Source organism: Astatotilapia calliptera, chromosome 14 (assembly GCF_964374335.1).
Source record: "Astatotilapia calliptera chromosome 14, fAstCal68.1, whole genome shotgun sequence".
Lineage (NCBI taxonomy): Eukaryota > Metazoa > Chordata > Actinopteri > Cichliformes > Cichlidae > Astatotilapia > Astatotilapia calliptera.
Window position 1 is genome coordinate 15,122,453 of NC_137435.1, and position 13,033 is coordinate 15,135,485.

Here is a 13,033-nt window from a genome sequence, read left to right on the forward strand (position 1 = left end):
TCTGTAACACAGCTTCCTTTTACAGATAAGGGTAATTTATTTCTATAACCTTCAGAACCTTTGCCACACTTTTTTTCATCTTACTTTACGAGTACTTTTCAAATCTAAGGACATGGGATCATATACAAACAGCCATGTAAGCACTTACAGTAAACTGGCCTTACTCTGTTTCGAGAGAGCATCCACCCCACATGATTCCCTTATTATTTTAGCCCTGGCATTTAGTTTCCTGACTCCATTAAGCAAAAAAAAAAAAAAAAAAAGGCGCGGGTGGGGGGTTTGAAAACAAAGCAATGAAAACCAATCTGCTGAAAATGGCTCGCACAGCCTGTGTAGATGGATTTCAAATGGAATTATTCAGTAAGTGGTGGCTCCACCATTACACATAAACAAAAATCTGAATTGTCCAAAAATAAAAAAAAATAAATACATGAATAAGACCCTCTACTTTTTATCATTTGCATTAAATTCTGTCAAAGGGCTTGTTCAGACAGGGGTGATTATTGGAATGACTCGTCAAATGAGTCGAGCCATGACACAAATAAAAATACACCCTGATGAATCGAACCGGTCCTACACGGATATAGAACCGGTTGTAGTAGTATGCTGCGTTTGGCTCAACCCTCCAGTGACTGCCGTGAAAGTAACCACTGATGACGACACCGCGTAAATCAGCAGCTGGAAACGAGAGGCACTCTGGCTGCGCCGTTTGAACGGTGGACACAGGTGCCTCCCGACACAACCTCACCAGCTCCACATCCAAGAGACTGGAAAGCGTCTGCACACGTTCTCAGTTGGTTGGTGATTTTTTTTTTTTTTTAAAAAAAGAAAAAAAAGCATGAGCCGAATGCTGTGCTGTTCTCGCGTCGTTCCAGCCTGGTGAACTTTACAAGCTAATGAGTCAAATTTGAACACTTAAAAGTGCCAAAAGAGGCAGAACAATGAATTCACTGGAGATGTCTACGACGTATCAGAGCTCCCCAGCGCCTAACCAAAGCTACCTTCCAACTGCCACCTACGACACGCCAGAACCCTCCGGGATGGAGAGGCAAATCCGCCTGCTGCTTTTCGGTTTGTGCGTAACCATCGCCGCTGTAACGTTAGTTGGAGGTGTGTATTCGCTGCTGTCTGTCCTCCGGATGAGGAAAAAAACCTCCCTGTGTGTCATTGTGGCTTCCATGTCGGTGGACGACCTGCTCAGTTTGGTCCCACTCGCTTTATTCATGCTCCTTCAGTGGGAAGCAAATGGAGGTGAAGGGTCGGGCAGCCTGTGCACTTTATCTGGACTTCTGTACGTGTTCCAAGGTGTTTCGAGCAATATGAAGGCTTGCCTTATAGCAGCCTACACTTTTTATGTCACCAAGAGATTCGGAGTGCTTCAGTCTGTGCGCCGGCCACTGAGAGTAATGTGGGCTATTGCCGGTGTGTGGGCGGTCAGCCTGGCCGTCAGTGTCCTACCTTTATGCGGATGGGGAAGCTTTACGCCGGCCTCTCTCGGGTGTTTCCCAGAGAGCGACAGTTTTTACATTTTGCTGCTCTTCTCTTTATATTTTCTGTGTTTTTGCGGCTTGTTATTTTTCTTTATCCCCCTCACTTACCAGCTGCTGTGCTCCAGGGAGCCCCAAAGGACTTTATTGTACCCCAGCTATCTAGAAATGGCAAGAGGGCTGAGCGGGACCACTCCTCTCTGTGATCTGCAGTCCTTTTCCCGGGACAGCCTGAATAAAAGTTTCGGGGCGTACAACGAACTGAGTCCAAGTCCGTGCGGGACAGAGATCAGGGAGAAAGAGGACAGCAGTTTGTCCCCAGTGTCTGCCAGTGATCAAAGGACAGCTACTGTCGGGGATTCGCCTGTGGTGTTTGCACAAAAGCGCTTCTCCATGATCCTGGCGGTTGTCAGAGTTGTTTTATGGATGCCAATGATGGTAAGAAGCCTCATAAAAGCAAATGTCCCAGTAAATGGTGCCAAAAACAACACCATAATAACTTTTTAGCAAATGGCCTGCCAACCCATTGCCAACCCATCTACTTGGCTTGGAGCCTTTTAGTTGTATTACCTTGAAATGAAATCATTTATTATTCATTTAGTTGGAATGCTATTCAGCGCTCTGTGTGTAGAAAATCTATGAAACTCCAACCGAAATCTAACACGAAACCGCCTCATAATTATAGAACAACCTCTGGACAACAAAATAAAACCTCAATATCTTACTTTAAAGTAAAATCACTTTAACCCAAGGTCTCTGTTTGGCTTTATATAGCTACACAGATTGTTTTGGTGATTTATTGCCGTAATCGGTGAGGTGAGCAGACCAATGGAAATTATCGTAAAGAGTTATATTGTATGTTTCTGGCCAAGGGTGACGTCAGCAGCCACCATCCGAGCAAATCCACGAAAGTGCTTAACAGCCAATTAGAGACTACCAGGGTCTCTGTGTGGCACGCGGTTGAAGAGTATCCCCTAATCAGATCACTGTTCTTGGTGGCGCATATGCTGTAAGCTGTAAGGGTTAATAATGTGGAGGGGAAATAAAGTGGAGTCGTTTAATAGAAGTGTTTTCTTCTCTTTTTACTTTCTCTGTCACTAAAAATGAATAAAATTCCTTATCTTGTTAAAGACTCCATCAGAAATCCTTCACAGTGAGGAGGACACATTGTGAATGATGTCAGAGATTGTGGAATTTATTAATATTAATAAATTATTTCAATTTAACTTCATGGTTTGCTGCCTGTCTTGTAAAACCTTGATATTTTTTAAAATACGTTTTTTAATGCATTTTTTGTATTTCACAAAATAATCTCCCTAAAAGGCTTTGAGAACAATTGTTTGCAAGTTTTATGTAAAGCCTTTAGGGCACTATTCACTGGGTTTGCTTTGTGAAATACATCCATGCTTTGCAACACCAAGTTCCTCTGTTACAAGAGTTGTTCTTGTTCAAAAAAAAAAGAAAAAAGAAAGCAAAAGAATAAAGTGTAGGTGATAAATGCTGTGCAGCAGTGATGGACAAAGAGAATTGGCATTCCAAACTTGCAACCCTCTTAAATGAATAAAAACAAATGATGATTAATACGAAAATGTCAAGATATCACCGGTCAGAAATACAGTAATTTCTGTTTTGTTTCTGTGGATTAGAATATTTTCATTGGTGTTGGTTTTGTTTTATTGTAGCTGTATTATTTGTAGCCATCTTTAAAATTGAGAATACTCAGGTGCAATGCTAAAGTGCCGCTGGCCCACTGGAATACGGAACATAGGAAAATTAAAATCAAGAAAGCCCAGTATGTGTGAAAGGTCTATGCAATTTATTTTCATTCATGTGTCTCCCTCCCACAACTTCCTCATGCATATTAAGTCAGAGACTCCTCAATGACTTAATTTCTCTCCTTTTTTCCCCCCTCACAGACTTTGGTACTAGTGCGCCACGCAATCAGTGCACGCAGCTCCTCCCTGGAGACTTTGAGCTTCTTTCTCACTCTGCTGGCGCCTGCGGTCACTCCGTTATTCATGCTTTCTGAGCGCTGGATCCACATGCCATGTGGCTGCTTCATTAACTGCAAACGGGAACCAACACCAGAACCCTCAGGTAGATGATGGCACAGCACAAATTAATTAACTGTGCACAACCAAATGTCTTTTTGCACAGTAAAAGCCAAAACAACTGTTCCCGTGTGGTACAGGGGGAAACAGTGATGATTTTGCAGGGTGAAGAAAATAAAATTTTCTCACTTTTCTTTCTCACAGTGATGAAAAGAAGATTTAAGTTCAACCTTTCCTTCCAACAAGGCTACGGAGTGTATAAGTTGTCACATGCCACCATGTCACATAACAGTCCTCCCATTGAGAAGCCTGCTTATCACAGCCTTTTTAACTGTGACTTCCCTAATGCCCGTCATGATGCGCTTCAAAGTGGTGCGCTCTCTAGGCTGGGGCCCAATTTTGATTTCAGCACCACGTGCCCAGTGGACAGCTCCTCTCATGCAGATCTTCTATTGGAAGCAGTGGCTGGTGGCGGGGAGGCACTGGCTGATTGTGCTCCACTTCCCCATGAGAACCATGGGAATGATGAGAAATTCTGCTGTGTCCCTTCATTGGCTTCTCATCACCGGGAACAGGATCATAGTCTCACTGACACGTCATCAGTGTTTGAGGGGCCTGAGAGGAGGCTTTCACATGAGGAGTGTCGGAAAATCGAGCTGACAGACTGGGAGTGGTGCAGGAGTAAATCCGAGAGAACGCCCAGACAGGTACACCAGCATTCAGTGTAACCAGTTTATTTGTTGGCTCTTGAACCATTAAATGAATCATTTGTGTCTGTCACTTTGTGGTTTATGGCTGGCATTAGGCAGTTTTTCCACACACTGCAACTCTATTGCTTTCATAAATTAATCAAAGAAACCTAGGCTTTACCATACAACGTGCAGTAACATAGTGTAGTGGTGATCATTTAAGAGTAATTAGTGTTTCGCGACCTTAAAACAGACACATTTTATAATCTCCCTTTGTGCATTTACATTTTGTTTGAAAGGAAATTAAAATTTTTTATTGTGGTCCACTTGTATAGAGACACAGGATGATAGACGATGGAATAGGGTGCAATATTTACACAGACAGTTTTTAAGGAAGTGTTTGATGAGAAAGGCTTACATACTGTTGGTTTGGATTTTTTTTTTCCACATCTAAAAATATGCCTCTTTATAATCAGGCTGACAGCCTTGGAACTGTGCGTGAGATTTAGATAAAATGCTTAAAATCCTCTCTCCTCTCCTCTCCTCTCCTCACATATTCTTATCTGTTCTGAGCTTTTATCACTTATAGAGCAATTGATCAAGTTACCGCACACCATTTTAGTAGCCAATGCCAGCCTGTCTTTCAAAACCAAATATACATCCACAAACTTAAAATTTATTATGTCTAGTGAATTTCTTTCACTAGAAATAAGTTGAAGTTGGAGGAATGTGCAGCTTTAAAATGCTTACAGTTTAAAGATCAGCATCAGTGAGATTCGTTGGATGTTAGCTCCTTCATATGTGTTTATGAATAAGTTGTGCAGGTTAAATATTTGAGTGAAAGTTGAATTTAAAAAACAAACAAACAAAAAAACAAACTTATTTCCAATTCATTCTGTAGTTCAAGTTTAATCAAACACACACATTGATTCAGTATATACTGTACAGTGGTGTTTCTATACCGGGACTCAAAGTTATCATTTATTCAGGTACTCAATATTTTACTCTATCCACTAGCAAAGTCAAAGACCACTAAAGCTTGAGACAGTTTGCTAGAGACCACTATCCACTAATCCATTTTAATCCATTTCTTTCTTTGTTGTTGACATCCTGTGTTCTTATAATACCAGAAGCTTAATTCTCTTTGTGTTTCGCTAGAGCCAACTGAATTGTTAAACAAGGACAAAGCAGTAAAGGCCTAATGATTAATGTATCCTGGCATTGGAGATAAACGACACAGATGAGAGAGCAGCCTCTCTTGTGAAACAGAGCAGCCACAAGCATTAACGTTGAAACCAAACTGTGACTATTAGAACAATAACACTATTAGATTTGATATAGGCTCATTCAGTAGACTGTGGATGTAAACAGACATGGAAACATACAGGCATGTACACACATGAACGCACGCTGTAGCTGTCTCTCCTTCTTTTTCTTTCTCTGCTCTACTTATAAGTTTGAAATGTTTCACTCTGAAAATCACCAGAGGGTGGAAAATCCATGGAGCATGCATCTACAGCTTGGTTTTGGCACTCACTTTGCATCATGTATAAGTCTAAGATGCTCACTGCTGGCGTGTGTGTTTGTGTGTGTATGTGTGTGTGCGTTTCCCTGCCCTACTTCTCAGTATACCAGTCTATATATATGTCTCTCTAGGCCTTAATCATTGATTGGGGTCTTTAAATGTGGAATCACGATTACAGTGCAGTTTACAAACAAAGATAAAAACACTGCCAAACAACAAAGAAAAATGAAGCCTTTTTTTCTGTATCCACCAACCATTATGTTCCTCAAACACATTTACAAAAGACATAAAGAAACACACACACAACGTGTTATTACTGTATAAATACAGAAAGCCAAACAACAGATGAAAGACAAGCCAAAATACTTTGTGATTTATAGTTCTTCCAAGCTGTGTTTTGTTCCGTGTTAGCAGACTAGATGTCATTACCCATGGTCTTTTCTCCTTACTGTCAGCCCATCTGGCCTTCGGGAGCCAGGGAAAGAGGTGGAATTAGAGCTTAAACACATCTTTACCCTCTCTGTGACATATCTGTTAGCAAGCACAGAGTCAGGGTCCACTTACAAGCCCTTTTCCCCAAGAGGAAATGGAGAACTAATGTGCATTAAGGTATGGAGGACTGAAACCAATTTACTCTAAAGAAAAAGATTGTCCAATGCAATGAAATATAGAGACTTAAAAAAATAATGACTTTGAATAAGTATGAAGTTGATACAATTTAAATAATAGATTACTGTACGTGTGTATGCTGACACTTCAATTAATGACACTTCAATTAATTAAAGGTGTGAAATAAGCAAATGAGTCATGCTGACAACCTGATGCTTTGCTGTCCTAATGTGTTTATCCTTATTTAGTGTATTTGAATACCAAGATTTTAATACCAACTAACCTTAAACACAAAGAACTACACAAGCGTATTAATTACTATTAATTAGTAATTGAGAATAACTTAATTACTGTTTACTTACTTGTTATTTAACTGTTCAGTTCATTACATTACACAAAATATCTTATTTAAACAATATATAACCTATTAACAGCAAGCCTTGGTATTCATCTAAAAAGGGAATGAAATATAGTGACACATCAAAAAATATCTCAGTATTAGTTAACTTCAGTACAGTATTTGTGCTCTTCAGTTGTCACCTGCTGTAAATTAAAAAGGAAAAAAAACGAACTGGATCTAACTTGTTACAGTAAAAGTTATTTACTGTTCCTTAGAAACAAATATTAGCTTTATGCCAATTTTTGGATCACAACATGTGCCTGGACATGTTAGCATCCATGTGCAGTGCTTAACAAATTTATTAGCTTTATTAGCCTAAAAAACAAGAAAACAGAAGCATCTTTCAGAAGCTTGTTTTTATACAAAACAATAACTGACTTCATTGGACGTAATTCATGTTCATTCAATTCATTTTTAAGAAAGTTAGGAATTAAGCAAGTACAACATTCCACCCCTAATAGTTTTTTCTGTTTAGGAGTGCAAGTAAGTAACTTTAGTTTTTCATACTAAATAAAGTAATATTAATGTGTTTTACTATAATTTTCTCCCTTGGTGCATTTAAATAATATCTATATTTTGATTCAGTTTTATGTGCACTCACTACGCAAGTGATTGCACCATAACTCTGTTAGCAAATTTTAAAAAAAGTTATCATCACTGCAAAGGTCAGCACCACATTTAATGGTGATCCAGTAGTTTTGTTGCCATTTCCTTAATCACTGGGGTCAACATCAATTTGGCATAAAAAATCAGAACAGACTTACTGTCAGCAAATAAGGAAACAGTTCAAAGGATGTTAGAATACACTGACTGGGCGCTATACAAGTACAGGCCTTATTAGTATTCATTTTAAAATATCATCACATCTGCATTGGCAGAATTTGAAATTAGCTCCCTTAGTCCCTTAGCCCCCCTTTCCATTGCACCCTACACCCACTAGAAAAGCATGGTAATATGCACGGAAATATCTGACAACATTCACACGCAGGTGTAAGCCTTCTGTGTAGTCCCACCACTTCTTATTTTTTATGCAGACTTTTTTTTAACCTTATATAACTCATTCGATCTGCAAATAGCTTCAGCTGAACAAAGTCCTCTAGCACAAGTTAGATTTTCGTTGGACAGACCAAAAGAGGTGCAAAATGGTTATTGTGGATTTTTTTTTAAAGGCATTTTAAAAATAAAAGAAAAAATTAACTTGGAAAAGGAAAAGCCAGGTGATCCTTTGGGGAGCATGTTAAAATAGTATTTTATATGTAAGATGAAGAAAGGCATGTGAAAATATCCAGAAAGAAATCCATCCGTGTGCTTCCCACATGATGTGTTCTGAACATTATTTGATCTACGTGACAATGTGTTTTCAGCTCAGCTTTGCAGTCTTTGTCTCTCCCTCTATGTCTCTCTCCATTCACAATGAGGCAAACATAATGACAGGGAACCAGGCAGATTTGGGGGAGATTGCCAAGAGACTGGCATCTGTTTTGTTTCTGTTGTGCATCATAGTCACAATAAGATTATTATATTTAACTAAATAATTTAGAAGCTTAATTAGACCTGCCACAGGTCTCCCTACTTCTGTGCCACATGATGCTTCTATTTCCCTCTGCCATTAGTATGCACAGTCTCAAACATGTTTTCACAGAGGCTCACTTTGATCTACTCTCTGGCATCATAATCTCTACAAAAGCAGTGTAAATGTGTGACTGAAAAACATGAAATGTGATTGAAAAAATGAAAATTAAACTAAAAATGTAGACTCATAATTAAAAGCAAGCTGATAAGCCGTTGGAGAAAATCTGCCTGATACTGTGCACTGAAACTTTGCTATTCGAATCTAATAACGGCCAAAAAAATATGTCAGTCATTATTTGTGTTTGTGTGTTTTTTCACTGAAAGGTCTGTTGGCCTCTACATGCATGAAGTCTTGACATCTCATTTTAACAGCCGAGTGCTGTTGTTAGGGCTCTACATGCAAGCCTCATTAATTCTTGGATAGAAATGACTGGTCAGCACATTCATCTTACTGCACTTGACATCAGGCACATAATGTAACTTCAGTTACTTTAAACAACAGGAATGAGATGGAAAATGAGTTGTAGTCACAGTGAAGTATTAGTTGCTTTGGATTTATTGTCAAAAATGAGCGGCCAAGGCGGAATTTAATAGCAGTTTGATTTTCAAATAAAGACGATGTGCTAAATTCTGACTGAATTTTTGTTCTTTTCTGTGTTTTTCCTGTGCAGCGATCATCAGGTGGTCTATCAATTCCCCTGTGCGCCTTTCAGGGAACTGTATCTTTACAAGCACCTACAGGGAAGACGCTGTCTCTCTCCACCTACGAGGTCAGCAGTGATGGTCGAAAGATCTCCCCGAACAATGCCAAAAAGGTAATGTCATCTCAGCACTCTCTTTGTTTAAACTCACGTTGGAAGACAGAATTTATTTCCTCCGTAGTATGGCATTGTGGGAAATGCTCTTTGCATTCGTACTGAGAATAAATACAAATATGAATCGCTTGCTTACTCCTTTGTTATGCTGTGATCATCGATCACTATAATTTACTTAAATGTGTTTGTTTGTGTTTAAATTAAAAGAAAGGGGTAAATTATGATTTAGTTCGCTTTAAAAATGTTGTTAGGTACATTTTTAAGCTTTGAAATCATTTTCCAGTCTGTAAGTAAATCTAGTCTGAAATTAAGCTAAGAGCTGCCTGGCTCTGGCATCATATTTAAGATTTATGCAAGGTAAATATTGTTTGTGAGATCAATTTTACTCTCTTATATAGCCATCAAGAGCGGCATAGTTTTAGCCATTTCTCTCACCATCAAAAACATTCTAGATTATTTATCCTGTCATGTGCTCCTGATTGCAACACAACTCACTTCTAGAATTAGCCCTATAAGACCTTGAATCAGTGAAATGTGGAAAAGGAAATTCCTAGTTATCAATAAATATAAAATATGTCCATATGCGCTATGTAACAAATAAAAAGAAACCATTTATTTTCATAAAATGACTAGCTTAAAAAAGTAGATTTAAAATTTCTTCAGGGAGTTCCACTGGGAAAAGATTAATGGAATAGAGTTTTAGAAATCAATTATAACATTGTGAGATATTTTTGTACGACATCAAGTACACTGTGGTCCAAAACAAAACATGAAATCTCTCTTCCCCTCAGGTGGAAGTTTATCGTTCGAAGTCAGTTGGCCATGAGCCCAGTGCAGACGAAACAGCATCCAGAGGCCAGGGTGGAGATGTGAACGCCAGCTGTGTAGGAATGGGGATGGAGATTGGAATGGAGATGGGAATTGGAGCTGGGGTTGGGGACACTAATGTCAAGATCCATCTTGAAGTTTTGGAAATTTGTGACAATGAAGAGGCAATGGACAGCGTCTCTATCATATCTAACATCAGTCAGTCCTCCACCCATGCCCGCTCGCCATCACTTCGTTACTCCCGAAGGGAGAACCGCTTTGTCTCCTGTGACCTGGGTGAGACTGCCTCTTACTCCCTGCTCATCCCCAGCAGTGGCACCACAGAAGCAGAGACCATAAATATCACTATACCTGACACTGTGGAGGCTCATCGGCAGAACAGCCGACGCCAGACACAGGAGAGCTCGGGGTATCATGAGGAGATACAGCTGCTCAATGAGGCCTATAGAAAGCAAGCTGGGGAGAGGGAAGAGTGACATACATACAGAATAATAATAGGGTGGCTCTCTGGTGGAGGTTGAAAAAGCACCTCAGACAGTAAAGGCTGTGAGACAAATTTCCTAATCATTCCACATTTACTTCTTTCTGATCACCGCTCTAACAGAGTTGACAGGTGACCCAAATAGAGGCTTAGCTGAAGACTGTAATAGTCTGTTTGCCTACTCTTGTACTTCCTCTTTAGCTAATATCAGGAGAGCACATTTACTGCCTATATGTAGAGTACACAGAGATATATTAGACTGTAAAATGATATATATTGTAAATCGAGTGGAATACAGACCTATGTCAAATAGACAGTAGAAGAGAATCAGTATTTTAGTAGTGTATCTGTATTCTTGCTTTCACCATATGCCAGTTTGTTATCACAGAAGAAGCAGGTAGAAGAAAAAATCACAGATGTAAAGGAGGAAAAAAGGACCAAGGTGTGATCACGTGTCTGACATGAAACAGCTCCAGTAGACTACGTCACTGGTGACTCAGCTGTGAGGCGAGGGGTCACCTGACCCATGTGTCTGACTCATCTGAGCATGTGTTGTGCATTTTAGTATCTGTGCCCATAGAGATGAGGGTATATGTTTGAGAGCATTGATCTGTGATGTCAGTTAACAAAAATCTTCACATGCTTACCGTGAAAAAAAATGTGTGTTTATTCTGCATATATTTCTTCAAATTGTGTTTCATTTTCACCCAGCTGCAATGTCTAAAATGTCTATCTGCTATCTAATTTGGGGCTGGGAGGGTAGGGTGGATCCACCATCACTGTTTAGGATGTAAAACAAGAAGAAGTGAAGCAAACATATTTTTTTTTGTTACTTCTTCAGAACAGTTTTCTGCCTTGCACATGTTTAGTGCAATTTAAATGAGTGACTGTGCATATTTCACCACAGCAGGCAGCATATGAATGTACATTCCAAAACCACTTCGGGGGATCATCTGTCTGACCGCTCGGTTTGCTTCCCATCCAATCGGTGAGCCACAGGGACCTCTTACTTTCTATCTAATACTGTACATGCATATATTCAGGACTGGAGTAAAATTTTCATAGATGGGACTGTGTAAATCAGTATTGTTTGACAGGGGTTAAGAATGTCTTTCTGAATCATATAAATCTTCATTCTCTCAGATGACATCATTCTTTATATGCACATATACATGTACTTGTGTGTAGAAAAAACAGTGAAACTGGTATTGAAGACTAATTTTAAAGTATATATGTATTTATGTTTGTTTTATGGTGATGTCTTCTATATGTTAACTGTTTGGTTTTTTGAACTTCAACACAGCCTTGGCACAGCAAGGACTTCATTTGCAAGCTTTTGAATTGTTCTTTAGGGAGTCCCAGCCATCAGCCTCAATGTCTCCCATCCTCCTGAAGACCGTTTTCATTAAAGATTCATACAAGAAAATTGCCTCCAACAGTAGTGCGATGCATTCCTAGTTCAAGCGCTCCTAGGCAAAATGAGAGTAAATACTGTGCAGGCATGTGAATTGTGATGAATGCAACACTGTATTTAATATCAACCATGTCAACTGTTAATGGTGCCAAAGGTTTTTAGCTGAGCAGTGCGCCATCTTTCCAGCTTAACAGCGTGGATGTGATTCCATTATGTGCTTGTTCTCATTGTTAAACTACAGCTCAGCTTCTGGTCCAGAATTTTCATAAATTCAGCAAGTAATTGTTATTTGTCTTGTTATTAAGAATTCTGAGTTGCACATCAGCTGCACCAGTATTTGCATGTTTATTCATTCATGTCAACCATCTGGAGCTATTTGGTAACACACCGTTTGGATTCAAATGGAATTATTTACCACAAATTAAAAGGCAAGTAAAGTGCAATAGTTAGCTACTTTGGAGAGTGACCTATATAATATGTAACATCATTGGTTGCTGTGGCCCTAGGGTTTGGAATGTGACTAATCCACAACAGCTGTATGATGTCTTTATTCTGCTCAGTGTTCAAGATGACAGAAAAACAGCATCAAAAACATATTTCTTTTATAAGCTATTTCATAGGGAAAATTCTGAAATTGCTTAATTATATATTATCCGTGTACAGCTAACAGTTATTTTGAAACCAAATGACAAGAAAGTAGGAGAAAATTTAAAAGAGGCTGCATGAGGCTGCAAAAGCATAACGTAAAAAAACAAAACAAAACTGCAATATCAGAAACCTTGACCAGAAGCTATTCCTGATGTTTTCATCAGTTCTCTCTGATTCAAGGACTTTCACCTCCCACTCACAACCTCACTGTTTATGCTGAAACAATAAGGTGCAGGTAAGCCTGCATCAAAATGCAGCATCAGTGGCACTGTGTGAGACCTCTAGTACAATATGTGCACCACTAAAGAGCACAGCACGATTTCTGAAAATGTAAAAATCCAGAAGGAGATAAAACCACTATATTAAAACCTGAGGCTTTTTATTGGAGGTTTTTGAAATTCATCTGGTCAGGGATTGCTTGTATGGATTACAGCTAGCCCCTAGGGTAACAAACATGGTGTATATATGAGCTGTACACCTGCTACAGTGCTGAAAGGTTCAGGGAATGGAGGCT

The 13,033-nt window shown here is 39.3% G+C and overlaps 1 protein-coding gene across 1 annotated transcript; it reads left to right on the forward strand.

Annotated features, from left to right (window-relative positions):
- The first annotated feature begins 631 nt into the window (after positions 1 to 631).
- LOC113036317 (putative G-protein coupled receptor 149) lies at positions 632 to 12,157 on the forward strand. The gene is made up of 5 exons (XM_026192586.2): positions 632 to 1,925; positions 3,404 to 3,584; positions 3,743 to 4,245; positions 9,005 to 9,148; positions 9,940 to 12,157. Exons 1-5 carry the CDS (start codon positions 942 to 944, stop codon positions 10,450 to 10,452), a joined length of 2,325 nt encoding a protein of 774 aa, XP_026048371.2. The 5' UTR covers positions 632 to 941; the 3' UTR covers positions 10,453 to 12,157.
- The last annotated feature ends 876 nt before the right edge of the window (positions 12,158 to 13,033 follow it).

What these genes read in the sequence shown, in the direction of transcription:
- LOC113036317 (XM_026192586.2), top strand. Translation starts at nt 942, where the DNA reads ATGAATTCACTGGAGATGTCTACGACGTATCAGAGCTCCCCAGCGCCT. An exon ending in ACCAACACCAGAACCCTCAG is followed by an intron (nt 3,585 to 3,742) that starts GTAGATGATGGC and finishes TCTTTCTCACAG; the next exon opens with TGATGAAAAGAAGATTTAAG. An exon ending in CCCCGAACAATGCCAAAAAG is followed by an intron (nt 9,149 to 9,939) that starts GTAATGTCATCT and finishes TCTTCCCCTCAG; the next exon opens with GTGGAAGTTTATCGTTCGAA.